General features: G+C 33.9%; 1 protein-coding gene across 3 annotated transcripts in view; it reads right to left on the minus strand.

Moving 5' to 3' along the window:
- ARNT (aryl hydrocarbon receptor nuclear translocator) overlaps positions 1-17,155 on the minus strand; it is a 53,989-nt gene that overhangs the window by 35,703 nt on the left and 1,131 nt on the right. For all 3 annotated transcript variants that reach the window (XM_019740002.2, XM_019740003.2, XM_019740001.2), the window contains exon 2: positions 66-177. In XM_019740002.2, the coding sequence (XP_019595561.1) occupies positions 66-177 (112 nt within the window). The remainder of the gene's footprint in view (positions 1-65; positions 178-17,155) is intronic.

Raw genomic sequence — 17,155 nt, forward strand, 5'->3', positions numbered from 1 at the left:
AGTAACTAAGTAAATCAGGCTGGCTTATGGGAGAGACATTCACGACACAATACAGCCAAACTCACCCTGGTCGCCGCTTAATAGGCCTCTGGACAATGGCTCCTCCACCTTGAATCCCAGGCCCAGGGTTTCCAGAGGCAATGGCTGGACCCAGTGATGGTACATCTGACGTCATTTCTGTCAGAGAAAAATGGAAATACATATTTTCAAAAGATGGTCCTTGCTTATCATCATCAACAAGTTGGCTAGAAGGGCTCAAGTTACGGATAAAAATCTCAGTAGTTTGCTAGAAAACACAAACACTCATATCCAGATTGCTCTTCTAGAATTCTTACACTGGTAAAAGATTTCCCCCCACTTCAGTTCCCCCACTTCATAAGAGTTTGGAAGAAGGAATACTATACTCTGCAGCTTTCACTTTTAAAACCTTGTAATGGTGACATAATGTTAACCTAAAATACACACAAAAATTGGTTTATACATTTCACTCATGCAGCAAATATATATAACTTAGCTGCACTGATTTATTATATTAAGAAAATACAGGAAACCCAAAAACAAAAATCACCTAAATTCCAACACTCAAAAAAAAGTATACAGAGCTAAACTGTAAGTTCTTCGTTATGGCTCCTTTTCCGGCCCCCTTTACCCCCTTTCCAATTCTATCTCATCCCCCAGAAGTAACCATTGTTAACAGGTGAGCTCATCTTATCTCCTATTTTTTCCTTCAGATTATGCGTACCTATCATCTCTCTTATCAAAAACAGTCACATTTTTTCTTAATAAAAATGGAATCCTGACTGCAACATGCTTTTGTCATTTAACTATACATCATGGATACCTATACATACACACAATTACAGACATGTATACTTCATTCCTTTTTATGACTTCAATTGTATACCGTTGGTGTGAAAGTAATTGCGGTTTTTGCAATTTTTAACCTTTTAAACCACAATTACTTTTGTACCAACCTAATAATACGTTATTCAACCATTTCCTGACTGACATTTATGTTATTTTTATTTACCATTTTACTATTATAAATTTTTTTACTTTTTAACTATTGTAAATAATGCGCCAAGAACATTTATGTATACAACTTTAAATTCTCTTTTGCTATTTAGGATAGATTCCTGGAGATGGAATTCACTGTGTCCAAGTATATAAGCATTTAATATTTTGATGGATATTGCTAAATTACATTCCAAAAAGGCGGCTACAATTTATGCACCCACTAACAGGATGTGAGCACCTCTTCCCCTCACCATCACTGGATAGTATATGTTTTAATTTTACCAAATTAGCAGGTAAAAATGTTATATTACTTGTTTTAATTTGCATTGTTTCTTTTTATATTTATTAGTCAACAGAAGTCAATGAGTTGACTTCATATCTTTAATATTTTTATGCTGAACATGGACTTTTTAAAATGAATTTGTAGGATCAGTATACAAGGGATATTAAGTCCTTTGTCTATTATGCACTACAAAGATTTTCTCATCACTTATATTTGCCTTTAGTGATACATTTTGCATTTTATGCTGTTAAATTTATCAATGTTTTCCTAAATAATTCCTAGATTTCTGTCTTGCTTAGGAAAGCTCCCAAACTTCAAATTATTTCTATATTGTCTTATACTTCTGTTTCTCATAGATTTTTAATTGATCTGGAATTTATTACCTTATGCCCTGCCTGGCATAACAGTAGGACTCTCATCATTTTCTTCCAAATGGAGAGCTAATTATTCTAGGATCATTGGTTGAAAAGTCCATCCTTTCCTCATTTATCTGAGATGACTCCTTTATTATACTTTGTCTATAGATAATTATCTCTTTCTACACTTTTATTCTGTATTAGCATATTTTTCTGCTCCTATGTCAATACTGAACACTTGATTACAACAGCTTCACCATACCTTTTAATTATCAAATAGGAAAGTCCTCCATTCACCATTAATTTACTTTACAAAAATTTTTTTATTAAATGTCACATACTTATTTGTGCTCCTGGGACAATGGAATAGATGTACTTTTCCCTATTCCTCCTGCTAAGTACAACCGAAAACCTCGGACATTATATAGAAAACAAAATAAGAATACTCTGAAAGGTGGAGGGAGGCAGACCAGCTGGGACCACAGGACCTGAGGAATGACATGTGACGAGTTTCTCTCAGTTTTCTTTTTTGCCTCCTATATCCCAAACATGGGGCTGAAAAAGTTGGCAAGCTGGTAACACGAAGGGATACAGACAAAAACAAACCCACCAAAAGCCTGCTCTGTCTAGCCATAGGACCAGGAAAGGCGAAAGCTGACCAAGACAGAAAATTCTTAGACAACTACTCTACCCCAGCCAAACACCACAGGAAAACTGTGACCTCATTTGCACTCTACTGGCAAAGGTTGAGTGGGGAGGCAAACCATCCGTCCTTGCAAGGTTGTAACAAGGTACCCAAGAACCTCTTCTGGGATGGTGTCACAGGCCAAGTAGGGTCTTGGAACTTCCATCTCCACTGGTCAGAAGTGAGGACCTGTCCCACACAGTGTCAGTGGAAACCATGTGGGAAGATGTAACTCCCATCCCCATCCAGCAGTAACAAGAGCCTTCACCTCAGGTGTCAACACAGGCTGAGTGGGGAACCTGGAATTCTACCCCCACCTAGCCACAACAAGGCGCACTCCTCCCACCCCCAAAGTGGTGCCAAGGAAAGCCAGCTGAAACAGGTTTCAAAAAGATCCAGTACCACGTAACATTAATACAAAAATGTCCAGGCTTCAATTTTTTTTAAAATCAATTATCATACCAAGAACCAAGAAGATCTGAAATTGAATAAAAAATAACAACCAAGGTATGCCAACAATGATGTAACACAGATTTTAGAATTACTTGACAAAACATTTTAAAGCAGCATGAGAAAAATGCTTCAACAAGCACTTACTAACACAGTTGAAACAAATGAAAAATAAGAAGCCTCAACAAAGAAATAGGAGATATAAAGAAAAATCAAATAGAAATTTTAGAACTGAAATAAAAAGTTAAACGGATGGGCTCAACAGGAGAATTGAGGGAACAAAGGAAACAATCAGTGAAATGAAAGACAGAACATTAGAAATTACCCAATCTGAACAGAGAGAAAATAGACTAGGAAAGAAAATGAACAGGGGAAAAAACTAACAGAATCTCAGGTACCTGTGTAACTATAACAAAAGGTCTAATATTTGTGTCATTAGAGTCCTGGAAAGAGAGGAGAAAGAGGGCTGAAAAATAACATCTGAAACTTCCTAAATCTGGCAAGAGATATAACCTACACATTCAAGAAGTTGAGTAAACCCTAAAAGGATAAACCTAAAGAAATCCATTACTATACACATTATAATTAAATTTCTAAAAACTAAAGATAAAGAAAACTTTAAGTAGAGAAAAACAATACCTTACTTATAGAGGAAAAACAATCCAAATGACAACAGATTTTTCATCAAAAACCATGGAGGCCAAAAGAAAGTGGAATGATATTTTTTTAAGTTCTGAAAGAATTGCCAACCCAGAATCCTATATCCAGTGAAAACATCATTCAGGAATGAAGGGGAAATCAACACATTCTCTGATGATGGAAAACCAAGGAGAATTTGTCATCAGACCTACCGTAAAAGAATGGCTAAACAAAGTTCTCTAAACAGAAAGAAAATTATACAAGGAATTTTGGAACATCAAGAAAGAGCAAAGAACATAGTATGCAAAAACATGGATAAAATCAATAGGCTTTCCTTCTCCTTTTGAGTTTCTAAATTATGTTTGATAGTTGAAGCAAAATTTACAATGCTAATATGTTTCTAAATGTATATAGAGAAAATACTTAAAACAATTAAATTATAAAGAGGGAGAGTAAAGGAATGTAAAGGGAGGTAAGATTTCAACACTTTAAAACTGGTAAAATGAAAACACCAAAAGACTATGACAAGTTATGTGTATATAACGTAATGCCCACTACAGCAATTACAAAAAAAGCTGTACCAGGAGATACATCAACAAACATTATAGGTAAATCAAAACGGAATTCTAAAAAATGCTGACATAATCTACAGGAAGGCAGGAAAAAGAAAACAGAGAAACAAAAACCAAAACAAACAGAAAACAAACAAAATGGCAGCCCTAACATACCAATAATTTTATTAAATGTTAATGGCCTAAATAATTTTATTAAATGTAACTGGTCTAAATGCCAATCTACAATTGACAGGCAGAGAAAATTAGAAAACATGACCCAACTATATGATGTCTACAAGAAACTCTCTTCAAATAAAAAAGCAGAGGCAAAATGAACGAGAATGGAAAATCATATAAAATTAATCAAAGGAAAGCAAGAGTGGCTATATTAATAATAACCAGATAAAGTAAACTCCAGAGCAAATAAAATTACCAGAAACAGAGCAGGACATTATGTAATAAAGATTCAATCCACCAAGAAGACGCCTGGAGGGAGCATTTGAGATCTTGCTCCCTGACATATGTTGCCAGTTTGGCTCAAATAAACTCTTCTAAAAATTCTCAAAAAAGAAAAAGACACCTGCTGTATATGCAACAAACAAAAGAGCTGCCAAATATGTTACACAAAAGCTGACAGAACAGAAAGAAGAAAATAATTATAGTTGGAGACTTCAACACCCTCTCTCAAAAGTTGTCAGACCAATGAGAAAGAAAAGCAACAAAGATATAGATTTCAACACCACCACTAACCAACAGAGTCTAATTAACATTTACAGAAACACTCCAGTCAACCCCAGATACACATTCTTTTCAAGTGTCCCCAAAACATATACCAAGATAGACCATATCCTGAGCCATTAAACAAACCTCTTTTAAATTAGAACTGAAATCATCGATTGTATTCTCCAGTAACAATGGAATCAAACTAGACTTCAATTAACAGAAAGACAAAAGGAAAATCTCCATATACTTGGACACTAAACAACATATTTCTAAATAATCAATGAATCTAAGAGGAAGGCTGAGAGGAAATAAAAATGCACTGAACTACAATATAAAAGAAAATACAAGTTAGCAAAATTTGTGGGACACTGCAAAAGCTGTACTCAGAGGACATTTTATAGCACTAAAATGCTTACTTTGGAAAAGAGGAAAAGTCAAATCAATCATCTAAGCTTCCACCGCAAGAATCTAGACAAAGAACAAAATAACCCAAAGCAAGCAAAAGGAAGGAAATAATAAAGAACATAAATCAATGAATTTAAAAACAGAAAAACAATAAAGAAATTTTTAAAAAGAGCTAGTTCTTTAAATAGATCAATAAAGTTGACAAACTTCTAGCAAGAAAACAAAAAAGAGAAGCCATAAACTACCAACATCAGGAATGAAAACGGGTATCACTACAGACCCTGAAGAAATCAAAGGGATAGTTGGCAATGCTAAGAATAACTTAGACACAGAAATTTGGTAAATTAGAATGAATCAATTCCTTGAAAAAACACAAACTACAACTGACCCAATACAAAAAATCCAATGACTTGAATGGCCCCATAACTATTAAGAAATTGAATTCACAATTTTAAAACTCAAAAAAAGAAAGCTCCAGGTCCAGATAATTTCACTTGAGAATTCTACTAAATAAGAATTAACACCAATTCTACGCAATCTTCTCCAGAAACTAGCTGAGGAATGGGACACCTACCAATTCATCTTATGAAGCTAGTATGACACTGATACCAAAACCAAAGACAGTACAAAAACAAAACAAACAAAAAACTACACATCAACATTCCCCAAGAAAACAGATACAAAAAGCCTCAACAAAACATTAGCAAATAGAACTTAGAAATACGCAAAAGAATTATACATATAACCAAGTGTGATTTATTCTAGGGACGCAAACTGGTTCGGTATTTAAAAATCAATGAACATAATTCACCATACTAACAGGTTAAAGTAATAAAATTACAATCAGATCAACCTATGCACAAAAAGCATTTTAACAAAATTCAACACCCATTCGTGATTAAAAACTCAGAAAAACAGGAACAGAGGGAAATGTCCTCAAGTTGATAAAAGAAATCTACCAAAAAATAAACAAAAACCTACAGCTAATATTATATTTAATAGTGAAAGACAATGCTTTCTCTGTAAGATTGGAAACTAGGCAAGAATACTCACTCTCGTTACTTAAACAGAGCGTGCGAAGTTCTAGCCAGTGCAAAGATGCAAGAAAAGGAAATAAAAGGCATATATACAGCTCAAAAGGAAAGAGATAAAACTGTCCCCATTTTCAGATGGCACGAGCGTCTTCATAGAAAAACCTAAAGCATCTATCAAAACAACCTCCTAGAATAAATTCAGCATAATTTCAGCATACAAAATATTTTTAAAAATCAATTGTTTCAGATGACGTATTACAGAATTGCACACCTGAAATCTATGCAACTTTACTAACAATTGTCACCCCAATAAACTTTAATTTTTAAAAAATCAACTGTTTCTATATACTAGCAATTAATACAAGGACTCCAAGATTAAAATACAAAGCCATTTATAATCATTTAAAAAAATATTTAGGTATAAATCTAACACGCACAGGAATTAATTGTATGATGAAAACTACACAACACTGAAGAAAAAAATCAAAAATCAAAATAAATGGAGAGACATAGTATGTTTATGTTTACTTAGCATAGTAAAGATGCTAATTCTCTTCAAATAGATATACAGGTTTAATGCAATTCTTACCAAAATTCTACCAACCTGTTTTTGTAGATATAAACAAGGTTATTCTAAAATTTATATGGAAAGGTAAAAGAACTATAATAGCTAAAACAACTTTGACAAAGAAAAAGTGAGAGGAATCAGTCCACCCAATTTCAAGACTGTGTAGCTACAATCCTGCTGTCTTAGCAAAGGGACAGATGCAGAGAACATTGGAACTCAGAAATAGAGCCACAGAAATATGCCCGAATGATTTTTGACAAAAGTGCAAATGCAGTTCACTGGAGGGAGGAAAAATAGCCTTTTTCAACAAAAGGTACTAAAGCAATGGGACATCTGTAGGCAAAAAAAGGAACTCAACGTAAGCTTCACCCCTTATATAAAAATAATCAAAATGAATCACTGAATTAAATGTAAAATGTAAAACTATGTAACTTTTGGGGAAAAAAACAGGAAAAATTTTTCAGGATCTAGAGCAAGGCAAAGAGTTCTTAGACTTAGCACCAAGAGCATGATACATGAAAGGAAAGAAAAACTGATAAATTGGATTTCATTGAAATTAAAAACTTTTGCTCTATGAAAAACTGTCAGAGGATGAAAAGACAAGTTAGAGCGGAAGAACACACTGCAACAAAGGACAAAGCATTTGTATCTAGAATATAAAAAGAACTCTCAAAACTCAACAGTAAGAAAGCAAATGGTACAATTAAGAACATGGGCAAAAGACAAAAAGAGACATTTCACCAAAGAAGATACACAAATGATAAATAAGCACATGAAAAGATGTTCAACATCATTAGCCATGAAGGAAATGCAAATTAAAACCACAATGAGCTGCACTACACACCTATCAGAATGCTTAAAATAAAAAAATAATAACAATACCAAACGTTGGGAATGATACAGAAAAAGTAGATCACTTACACATTTCTGGTAAGAATGTAATATAGCATCACCGTTCCGGAAAATAGTTGGGAATTTCTTTAAACATGAAACTGACATATGACCCAGCACTGCACTTGTGGGTATTTAATCCCAGAAAAATGTTTACACAAAAACTCGATAATTGTAGTGGGTTGAATAGTGTAAAAATGCATGTCCAGATAGAACCTCAGAATGTGACCTTATTTAGAATTAGGGTCGCTAAAGATATAATTAAGATTGAGGTCACACTGGATTAGGGTGGACTCTAAATGCAATGATTGCTGTCTTTACTAGAGCAAGAAAAGGAACATTTGGATACAGAGACACAGAGACTGGAGTGATGTGTCTACCAGCTAGAAAAGAAGGTAGGTTTCTCCCTCAGAGCCTCCAGAAGGAACCAAACCTGCCAATATCTTCATTTCGGATTGTGAGCCTCCAGAACTGTGAGAGAATCAATTTCTGTTGTTTTAAGCCCTCCAGTTTGTGGTAATTTGTCACAGCAGGCCTGGGAAATGAATACAGTAATGATGTATAACTCTCTTAATACACTCTGGATTTGATTTACTAATATTAGTAGCTCCTTTTAAATGGAAAAGGAACTTAGAGTGATGTTAAGGGTAGCATAGTTAAGAGGTACTCTTAGTGCACTAAATTCAAGTACCTTCTATGAAAGTCACAGAAATTGATTTTACAGAATCAAATTGTCAAATTGAAGTTGACAGAAATTACAGAAAAACAGTAAATATAACATATTTTAGTCATTCAACAGTCTCCCAGATTTACAGAAAAGCTACTTCTAAATGTACCTATCTTTCCTGAAATAGGAGAAATAACATCAAACTAAGTCATTGAAAACATACGACTGAGAAAAATAGGAGCGATAAAGCATTACAAGTCGAATAGATAATGTTTTTTTAAATGTTGGTAACAATAATCCGTCATATTGGTAACTTGTCTAAAACATGAACCACTTTGGATATGTTTTTTAATGTTTTATTTATTAGTCCTAAAATCTACCTCCAAATTATATAATAAACTTCACCTAACCTCAAAACACAAGAATAACGTACACACATAAATTTGACAACTTAGATAAAATGAATCAGTTCTCTGATTCATTTTATGCACGTCTTTTATTACAAGCCCAAGCATTTATCACTGACTTTAATACTGGACAAAGAGAGTACTCAAAACCACCATTAAAATGATGATGCGTAACAAAGCTACAGTAATCAAAATAGTATGGTACTGGCATCAAGACAGACATACAGACCAATGGAATAGAGAGCCCAGAAACAAACACTCACACATATGGTCAAATGATTTTCAACAAGGGTGCCAAGACTATTAAACAGGAAAGGAAAGTCTTTTCAACAAATGGTGCTGAGAAAATTGGACAACCATATGCAAAGCATAAAGCTGTAGCCTTCCTTACCTTACGTCATGTACAAAAATTAACTCAAAATAGATCAAAGACCTGAATGTAGGAGCTAAAACTATAAAACTTAGAAGAAAACATATGGGAAAAGCTTCATGACATTGGATTTGGCAATTTCTTGGGTATATCAAAAGCACAAGCAACAAAAGTGAAAAGCAGATACTTTTGATTTCGTGAATTTGGGCTTCACCAAAATTAGAAACTTTTGTTTATCAAAGAACAATATCAACAGAGTAAAAAGGCAACCCATGGAATGGGAGAAAGTATTTGTGAATCACTTACCTGATATGGGATTACTAACCAAAAACGTATAAAGAACTGCAACTCAACAAAAAGAACACAATCTGATTAATATAAAATGGGCAAACAACCTGATAGACAATTCTCCAAAGAGATATACAAATAATCAACAAGTAAATGAAAAGATGCTCAACATCACTAATCATTAGAGAAATGCAAATCAAAACTATAGTGAGATACCACCTCACACCCATTAGGAATGGCCACCATTTAAAAAAGAAATAAAGAAAAGATCAAGTGTTAGTGAGGATGTGGGGGAATTGGACCTCTTGTGCGTTGCTGGTGGGCGTGTAAAATGGTGCAGCCACTATGGAAAACAGTGTGGAGATTGCTCAAAAATTTAGAAATAGAACTACCTTATTGACCCAGCTATCCCACTTATGGGTATATACTCAAAAGAACTAAAAGCAGGGTCTCAAAGAGATAATTGTACAACCCCCATGTTCACAGCAATATTACTCACAATAGTCAAGATGTACTGTGTTTCCCCAAAAATAAGACCTAGCCAGACCATAAGCTCTAATGCGTCTTTTGGAGCAAAAATTAATATAAGACTGGGTCTTAGTACAGTACATATACAATATAATATATAATATAGGGTATAATATAATACTGGATCTTACATTAATTTTTGCTCCAAAAGACACCATTAAAGCTGATGGTCCGGCTAGGTCTTATTTTCAGGGAAACATAGTAGTAAACAACCCAAGTGTCCATTGAGATGAATGGATAAAAAAGTGCGGCATATACGGCCTATAAAAAAACAGGAAATTCTGTGTTATGCTACCATATGAATCAACCCAGAAGATATTATGATATGTTAAATAAGCCAGTCACAAATAAACAAATACTATGATTCCACTTATATAAGGTACATATAGTCAAATTCAGAGACAGAGTGGAGAATGGTGGTTGCTGGGGGTTGAAGAACGGAGAGTTATTGTTTAATGGGTACAGTTTCAGTTTTGCAAGATGAAAAAAGTTCTGGAGGTGGATGGTACACAACAATGTACATATACTAATACCAATGACTGTACACTTAAAAATAGTTAAAATGGCAAATTTTGTTATGTGTATTTTGGCCCAATAAAAAAATATTTTAATACATAAAAAAAATTGTATTTTTTAATCTATTATCTATTGAATTGGAAATTTATCCACCATATACAATTAAGAGAAAAAAAGCTACTGAAAAGTATATATAATATAATTCTTTTTAAAGTTCATGTGCATAACAAAAATCTGGAAGAATTCATTTGATATTTATTGCATGCCTACTATATGCCAGGTACTGTTGCAGGCCCTAGAGATAAAGGATTAAACAGAAGAGACAAAAATCTTAACCCTTATGAATTTTACATGTTAGTGGGAGAGAGAAAAACAAAGAAATAATTAAAATATAAACTGGGTTGACAATATGAAACTAACATTTTATAGGCAAAAAAAAGATTAAATATTGGTAATTTCATATGGTTCAACTTAATATTATAATATATAGTGATAAATGTGGAGAACAATATACTAGAGGAAGTTAAATCAGAAGCATATAAAGGTTCATGTATAGGAGGGTAGCAATTTTAGATAGTGAGGGAAGACCTCACTGAAAAGGTAACATTTAAGGAAAGATTAGAAGGAGGTATGGGAATTAACCATGTAGGTATTTGGAGGAAATGCATTCTAGAAAGAGTGCAAAGGCCTGGAGCTGAGAATGAGCCTGTTAAATTCTAGAAATAGTATGGATGATATCATGGCTAGACTGGAGTGAGCAAATGTTATACAGTAAACTATTAACAGTGGTTATCGCTGGGATGGCATTTAGAGACGTCTACATTTTTCTGTATATCTATATAACATTAAGTGCATATTATTTTTAAAACCAGAAAATGCATGATCCTTATTTTTTTTTTTTTAAAGAAAATTTATGTGTGTGGGGCACACACTGAAAATCTGAGCAAACACAGTTCAAACTCTAAAGTTAGATAAATCTGGATTCCAATTCTAGGGTTATACCACTTAGCACTTGTATGACCTTGGGCAAATGACACAATCTCTCTAAGTTTATCTGTAAAATGTCTAACAGTCCCTACCTTTTGGGAAGATTAAGTTAGATACTGCATGTGGAAATTGCTTAGCATAGTGCCTGACACACTAAGTATTCCTTAAACAGTGGCTTTATAAAAATATATCGAACACCAAAATGGTAACTGCTTTTGCCATTATTAATTGTTGTCATTTCAAAAGTAACATATTAAAATAGATATGGATATACAGAAAATCAAATGGAGCCAGTCTATAAAAATATTCAAATAATACAGAAGCAAACAATCAGAAGTAAAATTCTCCCAATCCCAATTTCCCCCTATGGGTAACCGCTGTTAACATTCTGATATGAATCCCTTCAGACCTTTTTCTATGTATGATATATTATAGGGCTTGGGGTTACTTACATAAAATGTAAATATGATATATTATAGGGTTTGGTGTTATTTACATAAAAAAAAGGTGAGGGACCATATTATACTTGTTCCAAACATTTTATTTTTTCCATGTAACAATATCTCTTAGAAGGTATATCAATAAATACAGTGTTAGCACATTCTTTTAAATAGTTATACAGTACTTTATAACACAAATGTAAATATTTACGAAATTCAAACTATCACTAACATAATGTTTCAGTGAACGTTCTTGTGTATCTTCATGCACAGGAGCCAGTTGTGTTTCTATACTAACAAATTTCTGAAAATGACCGGATCTAAGGAAGCACATTTCAACCTTTGCCCATTACCCTCCAAGGAGGTTACACCAATCAGGAGCCTCACCAACAGTACCCAATTATCCATACCTCCACCAGCACTGGGTTTTCGTAATCCTTCAAGTTTTTACTAATTTTCTCGGTGTAAAATAATTATCACTGTTGGTTTAATGTGCACTTTTCTATTATTAGTAAGACTGAGTATATTTTTACGTGCTATTGCTATTCATTTTTTTCTATCTCATCCTGTAAATTTTAAATAGTGAATATATTTTCTTCCTAAGAAAAGCAAAAATTTTCCATAAAAAAGTTCATACTTTTAATCAATCAATTTATATAGGATCTAAGAGTTAGAAGACTTTAGAGGAGGAAAAGATGACTGAGATGTTTGAAACTAAGGTCTGGCGTAGTCCCTAGCTAGCACAGAGGAGGTAATCAATTGGAAGGAAAAACCAAAGGAAACAAGGCAGGCAGCCGGCCAGCCAGTCAGGAAGCTTCAAAAGGGTAGGTCAAGCTGGGCCTCAAAAAAAGTGAAGGAGGCATTCCACATAGACAAAAGGACATGAGCAAATCCACCAAAGGGAGGTATGAAAATAGCTGTGAAGAGCCGTAGGGAAACCGACCTATATAGAGCATAGAGTCTACATACAGGAGAAAAAAACAGATGTCAACTGTGAGAAGGCTTTGAATGCCAAGATAAAATCTTAGATCTGATTAAACAACTGAAAGACAAAATACACCATAAGTCAGAGTGACAAGAAAAAAATGTAAATTAAATGATTAAACTGATAGATTTAAAGTTTGAAGCAATAGAAGCAGGGAGACAAATAAGACTAAGCAAAATGAGGTGATAAAAAAAGCCTAAATGAGTATGATGGCAGGATGAAAACGTAAAGGAGCTTCTAAATTTTTCAACTACGCAACTTCCGAAATAAGGATAGTTAGCTAAATGTATACATCTTTTACTTTCTTCCCACCCACCCATAAAAGAATTATACAAAGGAGAAAAACAATTTTATACAAGATATAAAACCACATGGATGAAAAAAATGGGAGGAAGAGCAATACATTTTTGGAACCTGGGTAAACTGCCTTGGTAGGCCCAAGAACAGAATCCTAAGCCAGCAAGGAAAAAAGCAGAAAACCAATTCAATTTACATACTGGAATCCCCCAAAGTCTCATGAACTGGTGATTCCAGTGGGAGGTGGGGGGAGGGCGAGCGGGGGGGGGGTGGGGGGGGGTGAATGAAAGCTAAAATAAATAAAGAGGATTGATTCTACATCTGTTTAAGCGGCAGGCAGATTCCCACATCCTCTCCCTGGTTCCTTCCAGGAGAGAAACTGCCCTTCCTCCGCCCTGTCAAAGGCTGCTTTATTCTCTGGAGAGTGTTAACCAGAGGTCCTCTAGTCTGGAGAACACCAGGCAAAGTCGAAAGTAAGGAAACCATACTGAAAACAGAAACTAACAGCAATGTATGCCAAATGGTTGCTTTATTTTTCTCCTATTGTACTGCCCCTTCCCTGTATTCCATGTTTCTTCTTTCTTGGTTTACTCTCTCCTACTAGTGAAGCACATGGTCTAATAAATTCCCAAGAAAGAGTGTAAAGAAGACCTTGGATGTATGAAAATATCTTTCCTCTCCTTCACTAATTGATAGTTTGCCTAGGTATGGAATTCTAAGTTGGAAATTATTTTGCTTCAGAATTTTAAAGGCATTGCTTCATTGTCTTCTACTTTCTAGTGTGACTACTGAGAAGCAAGACCCATCTGATTCCTGGAAAACACCAGGCAAAGTTGAAAGGAAGGGAACCATACTTTGAACTGACCTTTATTTTTCCCTGTGGAGCTTATAGGATAATCTTTGTATCAGATGCTGAAATTTCATGACAATGTGCCTTGACGCGGGTGTGTTTTCATTCACTAGTCTGGTCCTTTCAATTTGAAAACTCTTATTTCTGGGATATTTTATTTAAACAAAAAGTTTGGTTAAAAGATATAAAAATGGCTGTCACTGGGAAGAAGAAACTGAGAGAAGGGAGTAGAGGACTGCTGTTTTTATAACAAATCATGTAAAATTAAGTCCTTGAATATATGCATGGATAATTTTGATTAAAATAACTTTAAACATTTCGATGTTTAAATATATCGATTTTCAATATATGTTTTATATGGTTTAAAATGTTTTATGTTTTAATATCTTTATATGTTTAAAAATATATACTTTTATGCCCCAAAAAAAGAGAGAGATGTGATAGCCAGGTAAATACGTAAAAGAATCCAAACACTTCTAGTTGCTTAGCCTGAGGAACTGGAAAAACTGGGATAGTCATGAAAGATACAGAAAAGTTAGGAAGGGCAACAGATTTGAAGGAAATAACAGTGGACACATATATAAGTAGTATGTTAAAGATTATTCAACTAGAGATGTCTTTTAAATAGATAAAAATATAGAAAAGAAGCTTAACTCAAATTTTACTAGTTTTGGAATTAAATACCCCCAAGCTGTCATGGCCTAAGTAAAATCAAGAGAAAAAGGTTTAGTTTTCTTGAGTGTTGCAATTTAGTTTTTGAAGATCAATCACCATTTGGCACTGTGGAAATCTCTATGGTTATTGTCTTAGAAGAAGGTCTTCATCCATAGCAGAGAACCTCAAAAAACTTTCACAAAACAACCATAAAACAGCCTATTAATCTCATGTTAGTGGATTGTTGGAGTAGAGGGGTAGGGCTGGAACACAACAACTAAACTGAGAGACCACTATTTCAAAACAACAAGAAAACTAGAGTTCCCAAGAAAGCAGAAGTTATCTACTTCTTAATTTCTAAGAAAATAGGAAAGATTCAGGTTGGTACCACAAATCTAATAGCATACAGGGTCTTTATAAAAATGTTAATTGTATTTCAGTTGCTGAATTAGTAAAATATAAACTTTTTAAACAGTTTTTGCAATAGAATATAACAGTTAGCATCTTAATTTTACAATTTTATACTTAATTCCTATTTCTTGGTATAGTTTTAAAACTATAATTTATATAGGTGAAAATTATGTGGGGAAAAAAATTTTCCTAAATGTCAGCCTTAAAAACCCAAACAGTGTTCCTTCCCTTGCCTTCTACCATATTCTCCATCCACAATAAATGGTACTAACAAAAGAGTCTCTATTAATGAAAATACCAGAATGAAGGGAGGAAGAACCTACACTTGCACAAACTCATTCATGGCTCTCTGGTTTGAATACTGAATTGTAAATCAAATACCTAATCTCTTCCCTATCAGCCCCTTAGCCAATGCATTACAAATCACACATGCAATTTAAAGAGCTCCTCAAAACTGATAGTAGTCTATAGACAAGAAAGACATGGCCTAAGACTTCATGGACCACCTACCCACCCACTCCTGTTGGTAGAATTAGTGAAAATTAATAGAATATGAAGAATTATCAATTCATGCAGAAAAAGGCCATCATCACATTAGAACTATATTATGTCAGCATAACTCTTAGAGAGTATAATCTTACTCTTCTTTTGATCCAGCACCATGTTAAGACAGTGAAAATACAAAGGAACCAGGTCCCCAGCAAGACATTATAAAGAGCCATCAATAGTCTCTAAATTATACTCTAAATACAATTAAAATGATCAAGTATTGTTATTAATGCTGTGGATTAACATAAATGAAGCTTAGAGAGGAGTCAAATAATTATTTAAAAATCCTTTGCAGATATATGTAAAGATAGAACATGAACTGTAGGGAAACTTAACCACCAGCAAAAAACAAAACAAAACAAAACAAAAACAAAGTAGAAAAATTCAAAGAAATAGGTGTGATGTAACTAGTCCTTAACAAGGCTTTAAGAAAAGAAAGTTTGACCACACAACAAAGACTTCCAACCTGAAAACCATTTACTTTCTTTTCACTGAACACAGTACATTTCCATCCTGTGTCCTCATTTCCCAAAATGCAGCAGGGTACTAAAAGTCCACAGTACATCTATGATCTTTCTTTTGATATAACAGAGTAAAAGGAGAATTGAAGAAAGAAAATACATCTTCTAATTTAATTATAATGTGTCGAACATGGGATCAATAACGTGGAAGAATTTTTCACAAACAAAAAAGAAATCTACAAAGTGCAGAAGCAGGCCACCAAAGGACAACAAACAAAATCCACTGTTTCATTAGCAAGGATACTGCACAAATACTTGCTATTTTCTGCTTACAGATTAAAGCTGATATTGATCAGCTAATGAAAATGTGGTCAAGAGATTATCATTCTGGTTCCTGTTGTTCAAAAAACAAAACAAAATAGAGCAACCCCACCCACACTCTGGAAAAAAGCTTCTGACGTGAACTGAACTTGTTTACCCGGGCCACCTCTTAATAAGAGAAATGCTCTGCAACTTGACTAGGGTTATATAAGTATTTTGCAATGTGTTATCAGTATAAAATCTTGTTTATTTATTCCCTAGTTAACAGATAGAGGTTATTTTACTACAAAGCCGTAATACCATGTTTCCCCAAAAATAAGACCTAACGGGACCATCAGCTCTAATGTATCTTTTGGAGCAAAAATTAATATATGGTAATAGCATCTTTCCAATTTGACTCCATCACTCAGCACTTCCTGCACTGGAATTTCAGCCATTAATTTTATCTCCTTTTCCTCTAAAAAAATTTTTTTAAAGATTTTAAAATACGATATTGACCTTCTTTAAATAGCTCTGTTCCCAGATACATGGTGGGAAAAACTAAATTTCAGTGATTCAAGTGTAATAGCAAAATCTGGGTATTGCAAAATAATACTGACTTTCAGAGCCATGAAAGAAATCTAAATTTCAGCATGGAAACAGCATTGAATCCCTTCCAGTGCAATATTTTCAACAAATTCACTTCTACTTGCTTTCTTTCTTTTTTTTTTTTTTTTTTTTTTTTTTTTTAAGTCTATCAAAGATAGGAATTTCTAGGAAGGGATTTCATTTTGCAGGAGAATGGCCAAAGTCAGCAAGGCAAACTAGGACCCCTAAAAT

Source organism: Rhinolophus sinicus, linkage group LG14, assembly GCF_036562045.2.
Source record: "Rhinolophus sinicus isolate RSC01 linkage group LG14, ASM3656204v1, whole genome shotgun sequence".
Taxonomy (NCBI): Eukaryota; Metazoa; Chordata; class Mammalia; order Chiroptera; family Rhinolophidae; genus Rhinolophus; species Rhinolophus sinicus.